General features: G+C 48.5%; 1 protein-coding gene across 1 annotated transcript in view; it reads left to right on the top strand.

Annotated features, from left to right (window-relative positions):
- The window catches only part of KIF9 (kinesin family member 9), a 47,786-nt gene that overhangs the window by 25,562 nt on the left and 8,188 nt on the right, over positions 1–14,036 (top strand). Inside the window, exons 10-17 of the mRNA XM_036267217.1 lie at positions 203–280; positions 5,741–5,809; positions 6,518–6,622; positions 7,917–7,972; positions 8,739–8,829; positions 9,298–9,431; positions 11,730–11,921; positions 13,149–13,363. Coding sequence (XP_036123110.1) covers positions 203–280; positions 5,741–5,809; positions 6,518–6,622; positions 7,917–7,972; positions 8,739–8,829; positions 9,298–9,431; positions 11,730–11,921; positions 13,149–13,363 — 940 coding nt within the window. The remainder of the gene's footprint in view (positions 1–202; positions 281–5,740; positions 5,810–6,517; positions 6,623–7,916; positions 7,973–8,738; positions 8,830–9,297; positions 9,432–11,729; positions 11,922–13,148; positions 13,364–14,036) is intronic.

The raw sequence follows: 14,036 nt of genomic DNA, 5'->3' as shown, positions 1-14,036 counted from the left end.
GCTGTCTGCCCCTCTAGAGGGACTTGGGCAAGACCCTCCTGACGTCACTCCATGGGTCCAGGAGACCCTGCAGTCCTATTTGGATCATGTCTCTAAGCAGGGATTTGTTCTTTCTAGTGGGCTGCTTTTACCTGTTTTTGCAAATATCTGTACTTGTAAGTAAATAGCCCAAAGTAGAGAGGTCTGTCTAATATGTTTTCAGCTGTCTTCACTGCGGTTTGCAAGCAGGATGAAGCTGGTCACCACTGAGCCTGCCATCAACGAAAAGTATGATGCTGAGGTACTAAGGGACTTGTGGGCAGGCCTCTCACAGTGGGGAAGATGTGTGGGTTTGCTGCCTGAGTCACATGAGCCTGACTTCCCTTCCTGTCTCAACTAAAGGTACAATTCTGGATCAGTCCCTTTCCATTCTGGGATAGGCCAGTCTTCAGAGTCCCTGGACACCCCCTTGGGGGCTGTCACCGAGGTAAAAGGGCTAGGTCAGGCCTCCACCCAGTTCACATGTGGAGTTTAGGCCGCTCTGAGTGCTCTGGGCTTCTGTATGAAAATTCCTTAAAGCTAACTGTTTCAGAGATAAACCAGTGTGGATCATCTCTCAGACTCATCTGGGTGCTCACTGCAGACTTCCTTCCTCCCAGCCTGAGTGATGCCTCTCAGCAAGCAGAACTGACCAATCAGAGGGAATGTTTAGCATTACCATTAATTGGAGAAATGCAAATTAAAACCTTAGTGGAACTTCACCCCCAGGCTAGCAAGAATTAGAAATTTTCTAACTGCAAAATGATGGTATCCTGAAACAGGAACACCTCTCTATTTCTGGTCAGAGAATGGATATAACCACTTTGGAGAACATTTTGGCAACATCTAATAAAGTAAAAACACATTTACCGATCATTTGGCTTTCCTTTAAAATGCCTCTGGAATCAAAGTTACTGCAGACAGGAGCAATGCATGCCCTAAGCGCATGACAACCCATTACACTTTCCAGATTCTAGCCTGGCTGGTGTGGCTCAGTGCTTGAGTGTTGACCCATGCACCAAAAGGTCACCGGTTTGATTCCTGGTCAGGGCACATGCCCAGGTTGTGGGCCCAATCCCCAGTGGGGGGCATGCAGGAAGCAGCCAATCAGTGTTTTCTCTCATCAATGTTTCTATCTCTCTTTCTCTCTCTTTAAAATAAAGAAGAAAAAAAAAATTTTCCAGATTCTAAATCCTGAAGGAAAATGACAGTCTCTGTGGATCTGTGGGACTAACCCATGGTTAGGAGGTTGAGGAGGGAACAGAGCTTGGAGCTGGTTCTGATTTGAGCAGGCATCAGAATCACCCTGTGGGCTTGTTGAACCACAGGTCCCTGGACCCATCCCCACAGTTCCTGATTGCATCAGTCTGGGATGGGGCCTAAGGATTCTCATTTCTAGAAGTTCCCCAGTGCTGCTGCTGCTGCTGTTCTGAGACTACACTTTGAGAACCACTGGCTCAGTCGTTAAGAACCCTGGCCCCTGCACTGGGCTGTCTTGGTTCAGCAACTTGCTCTTTTCTTTATCAGCTGTATAGCCTAAACAAGATACTTACTATTTCTAAGCCTCAGTTTCCTCATTTGTGAATTTGGGAAGTAACAGAATCCACTCTCAAAAAGGTGTTGTGAAGAATAACATAACAGGTAGAAACCTCTTACCACAGTGCTGTCGTGCTGTAAATGCTCAGTGTTAGCTAACACTCCCCTCACTTCTACATATCCGCACATCAGTTCTACGTACATAATGTAGAGACGTTCTCAGGTATGTGCATAAAGAGGTTTACACAGGACAGTGCTCACAGTGCTTACTGTGACAGTGAACAGTTAGGAACATGATGCTTAGCCTTTAACAAGAGAGTAGCTCAGTGAGTTGTGGAGGGAGGGAGCCAGAGCCAGGGCTATGAGCATGCATATCTCAAGTGGGGACTGAAATGGCCTAAATGGTAGCAGCTAACATCTACACCAATTATAAAAATATGCAAAGTTGCCCTGGCTGGTTTGGCTCAATGGATAGAGCGTTGGCCCGGTGACCAAAGGGTCGGGGGTTCAATTCCGGTCAAGGGCACGTACCTGGGTTGCAAGTTCAATCTCCAGCCCCGGTTGGAGGCAACCAATCAATGTGTCTCTCTCACATTGATGTCTCTCTATCTAAAATCAATGGAAAAACATATATCCGGGGTGAGGATTAACCAAGGGGGGGGGGGGGGGAATGCAAAGCAATACTGATTATCATTCATGGATACAGATGCTCCTCGACTGACGATGGGGTTACATCCTGATAAACTCATCATAAGTTGAAAATGCATTTAACCTACCAAACATCATAGTTTAGCCTAGCTTGTTTCTACTGATGTATTGCTTTTGCACCATCCCAAAGTAAAAAAATCGTAAGTCAAACCATCGTAAGTGGGGTATTATCTGTATATGTGTGTGTGCAGTAAAAGAAAAAGTGTGCTAATGAAAAGACAAAAATGAAACTAGAGGTTTCCTCTGGAGTGTTTCGAGGAATGGACTTGGACTGGGGTACACAGGGACTTCACATTTATCTGAAATGTTTTACTTCTTTTAAAAAAATGTTTTTGTTAATTTTAGAGAGAGAGGAAAGGGAAGGAGAGAAACACTGATGAGAGAGAAACACTGATCAGCTACCTCCTGCATGCCCCCTACCAGGGATTGAGCCTGCAACCTGGGCATGTGCATGGGACAGTGCTCAACCAACTGAGCCACACAGGCCAGGGCTGAAATATTTTATTTCTTAAAAAAAAAGAAGATGTCAATATGGAAGCATGCTGTTAAATTCAGAGTTTGGGGTGGTCTAAGTTTTATGGCATTACTTTCTATCCTTTTCTGTAGCTTTATTTATTTTTCTTATCATTTGGTGTTCTTTTAGCTCAAGATGATCACATTACCACCTTGGAACCTGGCTGGCTGGGTGTTTATCTGCCAGTGAGGACTTTCATGCTCTTTAATGTAATTTATGTTTTGAAATCTGCATTGTTGGTCCTGGACAGCCAAATATCTATGCCAGAAAAAGTGAATGTGTTTATAATCCTTACACTAAGCATTTTCCTTTATAAGCATGAGTTCTTGAGAGAGACTTGGAAAATTATTTTGGTTGCTGCCTTTCCTAGGCTGTAGCCAGTATTCTCAGGTTTTTCCAGGACCATCTTCAGTAGTGTTGCCTGTTTTCAAGGGGGTAGAATAGCTTTTGCAGAATTTCCTTGGCTGGTGGGGCTGGCTGTAAGGCAGAAGACTGGGTTCTTGATCCACCTCTGCCACCAGCTCTATGTGGTGAGTTGAGTTGCTCAGACTCTGAGCCTCAGGGTATTCATCTAGGGAGAGGTGGGACTGATGACCTCCAGTGACCCTCCCACTTTGTCAAGCTGTGGTTCTGTGAGGTGGTGTAAAGGTTTTGAGCCTCCGGCAGGAGCAGACAGCAGAGACTTGGAATATCCTATTCTGCTGAGAGGAAATACACCTGCAGGCTGCAATGGGGTCACAACAGGAAAGCTTTCCAGGCTGAGCTGCTCCTAGCCTGGTGCTGGACTAAAGCAGAGCTCTGAATTGTTCTCATTATATTTATGGTGAAAGCACCTGACCATCAGGGAACTTCTGTGACTCCGTGCTGTTTCTAAGGTATTGATTCCATCCAGAAAATGCTCCTGATTTTTATAAGGAAGTTGGTCAGCCAGGAGCTGCTTCCAGACCCTGTTCCATGGAGTCTACTGCTCCAGCCCTGTTTTTCCAAGCAGCTTCTCTCCAGTCAGTAGAATAGGGCACGTGGAGGCCATTAAACCTGCCAGGCATTAGGGGAAGTGGCTTGTATGTTCCCAGGGTGTGATATGGACGCTGGTGACTCAGGAGAACAGATGGCCCATTTCCCCACATCACCTGATTGGCCCAGAGGTCTAAGCCTGGCTCCCTGTGCCACATTAGAGTCATCCAGCTGGAGATACCCAACAGCTCAGCCAGACTTTCCATAGCTGGAGTATGAGGCATTTTCTAGAGCTGAGAGCCCCTCAGCTGGGAGGGGAGGATGAGTAGGGGCTGGCCAACAAGCCTCTCTTGTTGACCTTATAGAAAACCCACGTGACGGAGACAACCTTGGTGCTGCCCAGAGGAGCGGAGCCAGGATGGACGCTGGTCATGTGCTTCGACACAGGCTTTGTGCCCTGAATTGTTACAGAGCTACCCGGACTCCAGGGTTTTGCCACCCCTTGCTATGTATAGACTGGTCATGGCTTTGGTCCCAGGATCCAGCTGTCAGGGGCTCCCTCCAGTGGCCATTTTGTGACAACTACAGTGAAGGTTCTCAGCATAAAGCCCCTGTGTCTCTTACAGGACAGGCACTCAGACAGCATCTATCAAATGTAAAATGTATCCCTGGCCAGTTTTGCTCAGTGGTTAGCGCGCCGGCCTGCAGTCCAGAGAGACCCTGGTTCGGTTCCCGCTGAGGGCACGTGTCTTACTTGCAGTTTGTCCCCAGCCCTGGTTGGGTGGTGCAGGAGGTGGCCACTCGATGTGTCCCTTTCACGTCGATGTTTCTCTGTCTCTCTTCCTTTCTCTCCCTCCCACTCTACCTGAACAAAAAATGAAAAATGTCCTCAAGTGAGGTAAAATGTAAAGTGACTTAGCAATCCTGTTTCTGGAAATGTATCATTTACCCATTCCCCTAAAGTTTATGGAGTGCTCACTGTGTGCCAGGCACTTTCTAAAGCACTTGGGATGCATTAGTGTCCAAATAAAAACTCAAATTTCTGTCCTTGAAGAGCTGACAGTCTGCTGGGGTTGGGAGAGACCGATAAAATAAATATAAGAAACAGGTAAATTCTAGGTCCTGACATTTGCGACAACATGGATTATCCTGGAGGACATTATGCTAAGTGAAGTAAGCCAGACACAGAAAGAAAAATACTGCATGATCCAACTTGTATGTAGGACCTAAAAACGTCAAATTCAGAGAGGAGAGGAGAGTGGTGGTTACCAGGAGTGCTGGCAGGGTCAAGGATTGGGGAGATGTTGGTCAAAAGGTACAAATTCTCAGTTATAAGATGAGTAAGTTCTGGGGATCTAATGTCCAACATGGTGACTATAATAATAATACTGTGATGTATACTGGAAACGCAATAAGAAAGTAAATATTAGATACTCTTACCACACACAAAAATGGTAACTAGGTGAGATGAATATGTTAATTACCCTGACTGTAGTAATCATTTCACTGTATATATGTATATCAAAACACCATGTTGCCCTGGCCAGTGTGGCAAAGATGTTCTTACAGCATTGTTTATAGCTGTCAAAAATTAGAGGTGACACATGCTTATCAGTAGGAATGGTGATACATTTATGCAGTGATTAGGCAGGAAGAGGGTGAAAGGTATGGACATGCATGGAAGGCATCCTGGAGGCAGGGGCTGCATTGATAGGGCCATCACCCTGGTGTACTGGAAATATCCCGGCAGCTCCTGGGAATTGGGTTTTGAGGTGGCCCTACATGTGCCTGTGCTCTGCTGAGGCTCCTCAGACCCTAAACTCATTGCACTTGAGGAAAAGTCACCAGTGGGGAGGGAATTGTCCAGATGCTGAGATCACAGTCCATGGCATACCAGGAAGGGCTAAAGGGTCCGAGCAGAAGGTAGGGAATTGTTGGCTTCAAGTGGGAGAAGCAGGGTGGCTTCTCTGACTATCCTCCCTGCCCCCACCAACTATGCTTTCCTGGCAGCGAATGGTCAAGAACCTGGAGAAGGAGCTGGCACTGCTCAAGCAGGAGTTAGCTATCCATGACAGCCTGGTAAGGGGCTAGAGGTGGGGCTGGGGGTGACTAGAATGCTAGAGGGACTGGGGTCAGGTGGGCAGGAGGACTGGGTGGACTGGGGGCTACATGGGTAGGGGTGCCAAGTAGGGAGACTGGGGGGAAAAAAGACGGGAGGGGGCTAGGGATGCCTGGTGGGTAGGGTGTCAGATGGTTAGGGAGCAGAGGCAGGTACTAGGTAGGAGGATGAGGGGCAAGGACCAGGGGCCTGGCACGTTGGGGTACAGGGGCAGACAACATGATGGATTAAGGTCAGGGGAGGTGAGGCAGACGGGGGTGTGGGGGTGTGGAGGGGTAGCAGCAAGGAGCCAGGAGTCCAGGGGTCAGGATAGGACTCCTCCAGTGGCCTGCCTGGGTTGATGCTCATGGTCCAAAGGGGCCTCAAGACAGGCAGCCACCTCCCTCCATGGCCCTCATCCTAGGATCTGTCAGTAGAACCCCCTTGCTTGGAGTGGCAGGCCCACGATGGGCGGGCTTCCTTCCCTCACTGACTCAGTTGTCCCTTGCTGACTGGAGCACCTGGCCTGTGAGTCAGGCCCTCTTCTCCAGGACCTGATGGTAAAGGGAACAGGCTTGGTGGCCAGGACCTGTGCCCAACCTCCCCATCTTGGTACTCAGAATGTCCCCTGCTGCTCCTACTTGGGCTCAGGTGCTTCAAGCTGATGGACACATTCTTTATTCTCCAAGGCCAACCGCTCCCTTGTGAACTATGACCCCATGGATGAAATCCAGATTGCCGAGATCAACTCCCAGGTGCGGAGGTACCTGGAAGGGACGCTGGATGAGATCGATGTAAGGAGCCCCTCTTCGGGATCCCCATGTCCAACTTATGCTATGCTGGCCTTGGAACCTTACACTGAATGGGTCCAATGGGGATAGGGTGGGTGGTGGTGGAGCCCTGGTCTCAGAGTCCCTTCAACCCACCAAGGCCTCAGCTTCCATGTTTAGGGTTACCAGGCTGTGGGTACCCCAGAGTGGCCAGCAGCCTGAACAGTTTCTTTGTTTTTTTTATTCTCAACTGAGAACATTTTTTGATATTTTGTTCGGATAGAGTGGGAGGGAGAGAGAGAGAGAAACATTGACGTGAAAGGGACACATTGAGTGGTTGCCACCCACACGACCCAACCAGGGCTGGGGACAAACTGCAACCGAGGTACGTGCCCTTAGCGGGAACCAAACCCGGGTCTCTCCAGACCACAGGCCAACGCTCTAACCGCTGAGCCAAACCGGCCAGGGCAGCCTGAACAGTTTAGAACACACATCCATCACTGGGACACAAGCAGGCCCTGGAACCAGGCTACCCTGGATCGAATCCCAGCTAAGCTGTCTCCTTGCTGAGTGACTTCAGCAAAATGCTCCACCTCGTGTACTTTGATAGCCTCACCTATATATAATGGGGAAGGTAATTGGGATGAATGACCTGTAGCACCTCAGATGCTGGCCATTAAAGAATGATGTTCATTCTGGTTGTCTACAAAGAAGCCCCCCAGGGCCCATGTTGGAGTGAGCCAAGGAGGAGGAGACAGCCACATAGGGAAGGGCCCTCAAAGGAAAAGATGCATTGTTTTTTTTAATTTTTCTTATGCATTCTGTTTTTATGGTGCAGGCCAGCATCCTGTTTTTGTGGGCAGCTGGGACCACTGAGGGGCATGCTGATCTATGGTCAAGGGTAATGCTTGTGGGTTATAGGGCCAAGAGGAAGGCTGATGGCCTTCTTCCAGCCACAGGTGTGTATGTGTCTGTGCCCACACAGAAAGGTTTGTAACGGAACCTGTGGAAGCAAGAGAGAACTGAGGACAACAAATTTCATTAAAATATCTTTCATAGTATTTTCAAGAACTAGAGCCATTTGATTTTATAGAGATCTTCACTTAGAAAAGGTGATTTTTATTGCCTCAGTAAATATTTAGTTTGAAAGCTATTAATCAGGTGTTCCTCTATCCTTGAGAGGCTATTTGTAGATGCTCTGTTCTTGAGATAGATGGTATCTGGTTAGCCCAGAGGTCTTGGCTTCTCTACTAGCACAGACGCAGCCTTGATTCCATGGTGCCAAGGTCTAACCTCTGCCTTGCTCTCTTCTCTCCAGATAATTAACCTCAGACAGATCCAGGAGGTGTTCAACCAGTTCCGGGTGGTTCTGAGGTAAGGGGCCCTCCCTACCCACCTTACTCGTACATCAGGCTGCCATTTCATTTCCCATGGTTTGGCTGCGGCCTTCAAGCACACCACCTGTGTCTCATGTGTGAGGAGCCAGAACAGAGTCCTCGGGGTGTACCCAGGCCCCTGGTGTCCCTGAAAGTCTCTGCCCCTGAGCTCTCAGATCCTCTAGCCCCTCCCTTCCCTGGGGAAGCCTAGAAGACAGCTCTCCATTTGAGGGCTACTCAGAGGAGGCAGTTCCTAGTAGATAATTCCAGGGTTCATCAACTGGACAGGGTGCCCTGAACGTGGCCAGTACAGGGCATTGTGATTACTCCCCAGTCCCCCAGTCCCACTTCAGCAGGTATTTGTAGTTTATTTGGGTGCACATGTACCTGTAGCCTCGGTGGCTCCTGCTAGGTGGTATCAGAAGCTGGTCACATGATTCCACAGGGCCTGTTAGAGACAGAACCCAGATAGGGAAGCATGGTCCCAAAACAGGCTTACAGTCCTATTAAAGTCATCTTGGAGCAGATGTGCCTGGCACATAGGGTGGGCCCTGCAGAGTTTTGGGCTTGACAATGGGTGTGTGCATTGGGGATACAGGGGCATAGATTGGGCTTCTTTTGTCTCATCTGGTTCATGGTAAGGGCCTGGCTCCTTCACAAGGGGCCACACCCAAATGACTCCTAACTCTAGTACGTACTTGGTTCTTTCTCCAGTGGGTTCAGCATGGCCCCAGGTATGAAGTATTCTCTCACTCTCTCTCAAGCCAACAGGAACAGGAAGTGGAGTCTGCTTTGCGCCGGAAGTACACCCTCATAGATAAGAATGACTTTGCAGCCATTTCTGCTGTCCAGAAGGTAAGCACGGTTGCCTCTTGTTGACAGCATTCAGGTCACATTTTTCTTTTCAGAGGCAGCAAGTGTCCTGCATTAAAGCCGATCTAGGGTTGGAACAGATAAAGCTAACACCTGGATGAGTGTGGGGTGGCCTATGCAAGAGTAAACTACATATGATTTAAAATGATCTCCAAAATTGGAAACAAGGCTAGTAATAAACAAGACTAATTCCTGGAGTTGGGTTGGGAAACAGGCCTTAGGATCCTCAGGGTATGGAATGAAACACTAGACCAGTGAGAGGAGTTGATGTAGAAAGTGGACATTTGACAGATTTGTTGGGGACAGCCTGAAGCTTACAGCAGTAGCAGCAGCCACATCTTGGTGTGGACTTAACATGCCCACCTAAGCCTATGGCCCATGTATACTTGGGTTCCCAAGGGGCCCAAACCCTTAATCTAATTTTTGGTTCTGTGGCTGGTTTCTATCCAGGCAGGGCTTATGGATGCTGATGGTCACCTAGTGGGTGAGCCTGATGGACAAGGCTTCGGACTTGGGGTTGCCCCTTTCTCTACCAAACCTGGGAGGAAACCCAAGTCCAGGAAGACATTTAAAGAGCAGTTCAGGTAAGTGACCTTCCTGCTGCTCTGCCCATTCAGCACCTGGCCCTCCTTGGTGAAAGGGAGTACACAATCTTCTCCTGGTGTCTTAGTTACTGTCTGGTCACAGTGCATGTCACTGCTGCCAATACTAGCAACATCTGTGGGGCCCAGGCTGGGGCTGGTCACCTCTCATCTGCATAGCAACCCCATGAATTGGGAGTTAATGTCTCCATTTTATTGATGGGGAAATCGAGGCTCAGAGAGGGGAAGTCACTTACAAGGTTACACTGCTGCTGAGTAGTAGAGTTGGAGAGAGAAGCCAGGCTGGCACTTGCCCTTTACTCCTTTTTTTTTTTTCTTTTGGTACGTGCCCCTAGCGGGAACTGAACCCAGGACTCTCCAGTCCGTAGGCCAGTGTTCCAACTGCTGAACCAAACTGGCCAGGGCTTGCCCTCTACTCTTAAAACAATTTCTTTTTTCTTTATTGATGTTAGAGAGGAAGGGAGAGGGGAAGAAAGACAGAAACATTGATGAGAGAGAACATCAACTGGCCGCCTCCTGCACACCCTCCACTGGGGATTTGGCTCACAATCTGGGCATGTGCCCTGACTGGGAATTGAACCAGTGACCTTTTGGTGCATGGGTTGATGCTCGGCCATTGCGCCACACTGGCCGGGCTCTACTCTTTATTTTTTAAATATGTTTTTATTGATTTTTTAGACAGCAAGGAAGGGAGAGATAGAAAAATCAATGTGACTCACATCAACTGGCTGTCTCCTGCACAGTCCCTACTGGGGATCGAGCCCGTAACCTGGAATTGAACCAGAACCTCTCAATCCATGGGATGACGCTTAATCCACTGAGCCACACCGGCCAGGCCTTGTGCTCTACTATTTCAAGTGGGACTCCACCTCCCCATAGGGTCCTTCTGTGACCCAGCTGACTGGCACTCACACCACCCAAAAACCCTTTCAACTTTCAGGCAAGACTTTCTTGTGTATGCAAGGTGGGAAGAGGGTCAAGGTTCACTTAATGAGCCACTCTCACTAAGCCGCGCTTGTGTTGTGCATTGGTAGACAAGAGCACAGGTTCTGCAGGTGATGCCTGCATTCACCTGCTTTCTCTATATTTTTTTCATCCAAGGGACCACCTTGTGTAAGGCATGAGAACCTCTCTGTGCCTCAGTTTCTCATCTCTAAAATGGGAATAATAAGCCCTGGCTGGGTAACTCAATTGGTTAGAACATTTTCCTAATACGCCAAGGTTGCAGGTTTGATCCCTGGTCAGGGCACATACAAGAATCAACCAATGAATGTGTAAATAAGTGGAACAACAAATTGATGTTTTTTTCTCTCTGTCTCTCAAATCAATACAATTAAAAAAAAATAAAATGGGAATAATAATAATAGCATCAAAGTCACAGGGGTTGTTGTGAGGATAAGTGAGTGAATGCAGTCTCTGTATCTGGAAAGTAAATGGGAGTTTATTGTTACTGTTATTACTTGTAAAAGGATGTAGGCCAAAACTGATAACAGAATCCGGTAGCAGGGGTTGCCGATGCCCCTGGCCTCCTCCTGCTCTCCAGGAAGTGCAGTTAAAACCCAGCCCTCTCTGCTCTGCCCCTGAGTAATTGGTGCAATAACAGGTAGACCTGGGCTTCACTCCCCCTCTCCCAAAGCACACTTGTTGCAAGAAAATCAAAAGAGGAGGAAACAGTAGAAAGAGCTGGGATATCCTCCTGTTAGTTCAGGCCTGTTCAGATGTGCTTCTCTGGGAGGGAAGACCTGTGCATCATCACTTGGAGAGGGCGGGTAGCCACTATCCTGGGGGCTGGGCTGGGCACTGATATAGGTGGAGAGAGTAGGTCATGGACTGGTCAGAGCAGCAGGCAGACATGTCCTGCTTTTCCACTGGTCCACAGATAGACCCACACTGGATGGAGGCTCTGCAGCTCCTTCCCAAAGATGCCTGCGTGACTAATACCTCAGCAATCATGATGCTCCTGAGAGCCTGTGGCCCACTCCACAGGTCCATATGCTTTCAAACCTGGAGATGGCCCATTCTTCCCAGGTGTCTCCTGCCAAGACTGCTAAAGAGAGGGTCCCTTATTCTTATATAAGAGAAAGGTGCTCTCCTCTTTCTCCTCATCTGCATGGCTTAGGGCCACACTCTGTCTTTTCACCTACATATATGGTCAAGATAGAAGCTGCGTGGGATGGGGCTTCTTGTGTATGAGGTCTGAGAAAAGTCACTCCTGTCATGTGGGAAGGCACCTCCCTTCCCGTGACTGAGCCTTGGGATCTCCCTACCTTCTCCTTCTAGCTCGTCGGCAAGAAAGGAAGGTGCCAGTAGCCCTGTGAGTGGCAAGGACGTGGATATTTCCACCTCCAAGACCCAGCTGACCCCACTCTCCAAGGATGGGGATGTCAAAGACATGCTTTTGCGGGACCGGGAGACCTCCAACATTGAAACCCTTCCCTCGGACTCTCCAAAGGAGGAACTACGCCCACCCAGGTGATCATCTAACACTAGCTCCAGCACCAGATCATCTAAAACCAGAGTGTGATCCTCCACATGTAGAGAATACCTGCAGATAAAATAGGGGGATAATAGGCAAAGACTAGGAGCACAGTTCAAAAAGAAGAAACATGGTGGCTATACGCATGCAAAACATGTCCAAACGGGAGTCATCCAGGATACACAATTATGGAATTATTTAGACCCTCCAAATGGCAATTCTTTTAATAATTAAATTTACATATTTTTGGAATAAGTAATGTACTCAAAAAGTAAAAAACATTTCAAGGTATTAGACCCCTTCCTCCAGTCACATAGTTCCTCTCCCTGGTGAGAGAGTAACTGAATTTTTAGAAATCTCTCCTGAGGAAATAGAGATATAGACAGAGATTTAGACAAAAAAGATGTTCGTTGCATCATTCATTTAAAAAGCAAAACAACAACAACAAAAAAACAATTTTATTTATTTTTTTGTGGTATGTGCCCCTAGCGGGAACCGAACCCGGGACTCTCTGGTCCGCAGGCCGACGCTCAACCACTGAGCCAAACTGGCCAGGGCCAAAAAAACAATTTTTAAAAACACCTTGTCCTGGCCAGTTTGGCTTAGCAGTTAGAGCGTTGGCCTGCAGTCCAGAGAGACCCGGGTTCAGTTCCCACTAAGGGCATGTACCTCGGTTGTAGTTTGTTCCCGGCCCTGGTTGGTCGTGCAGGTGACAGCCACTTGACGCGTCCCCTTCACGTTGATGTTTCTCTCTTTATCTCTCTTCCTCTCTCTCCCTCCCGCTCTGTCTGAACAAAAAATGGAAGAATGTCCTCGGGTGAGGATAAAAAAATAAATAAAAACACCTTAATAGCCAACATTAGGGAAAGGGCTCTAAGTGAATTATTACCCCCTCCCTTGAAATGAACAAGGATGTGCATGAAGAATTTTTTTCCTGAGCCTGTGAACATTTGGTGGCCAATAGGTAGTGTGAGTGGTTTGCTTTGTTTTCTGTTTGTTACACATTCCCTTGCTTTCCTCATTTCCCGCAGTGGTCATGTGCCATTGTGTACTGAGTAACCCAGAGATGAGGGATTGATTCCTACCGTTTAGCTCCTGTCTAGGGGAGGTGGTGCCCAGGAATTCTGGCCTTCCTGCTCACAAAGCCCCGGGAAGAAAGGTGAAGTGTCTGGTGGCTCCAAGAGAGCTGCCCCCTTTCTCCCCCTAACCCCCTCCATCTTCAGGCCCAGCACTCCGCCCCCCAAGCCTGTGGCCTTTGAGGACTTTAAGAATGAGCGAGGTAGTGAGATCAACCGCATCTTCAAAGAAAACAAATCCATCTTGAATGAGCGGAGGAAAAGGGCCAGTGAGATCACACAGCGCATCAATGCTATCAAGAAGGAGATGGACATGACCAAGGAGGCATTAAATTTCCAGAAGTCCCTGCGGGAGAAGCAAGGTAAATGTAACAGGAAGATGGTGGGGGCCTGTGGGATCAATCTAAGTCATCCTGCTCTGAATGGGACAGCCTTGGGCACTAGAAGACTGAGATGGATGGGGGTCACCTTGGAGTGCAGCCTTCATCCCTGGGTTATCACTTGTCTGTAGTCAGCCCAGGGAAGCCACAGAGTCCTTCCCTGTCAGCCAGCCTCTTCCTGTGCGTCCCCCATTATTGCTTTATCTCATACCCAGTTACTAGGCCTTCCACCTCTATGCACTGCTGCCCATGGAGAAATAGGCTTTTTGTCTTGTAGAGGTTTCCCCAGGTAGAGGGGTGGCTGGTGACCCCCACAAGGTCCCTGGGTCCTGATGTGGTCTCCTCACTGCCCATAGTGGTCTGATTGGGTGGGGGTACTGGCTAAGACATGAGAACTGAGGAGGGCCATGAGAATGTAAATACCAGAGGGCCACTGTCACTAAGACCATCCCATATGCCAAACCCCCAACACCCATGCTGGCTTGGCAAAGACTCATCTCCTAAGGCAGGTGGTGTGGGGGCCATCAGGCTCAGAGAGCAGGAACTCCCCCATGTGGGGAGGGTGCTCACTGATTACCCTGACCTGGTGCTCTTGTCCCAATGGCAGACACTGCTCACACCTGCACCCTGGCCAAGAACTCTTGAGCTTAAATGT

This window comes from Molossus molossus, unplaced genomic scaffold (genome assembly GCF_014108415.1).
Source record: "Molossus molossus isolate mMolMol1 unplaced genomic scaffold, mMolMol1.p scaffold_m16_p_18, whole genome shotgun sequence".
Lineage (NCBI taxonomy): Eukaryota > Metazoa > Chordata > Mammalia > Chiroptera > Molossidae > Molossus > Molossus molossus.
Note: the sequence above shows the minus strand (reverse complement) of the source record. Positions and strands in the feature narration are given on the sequence as shown.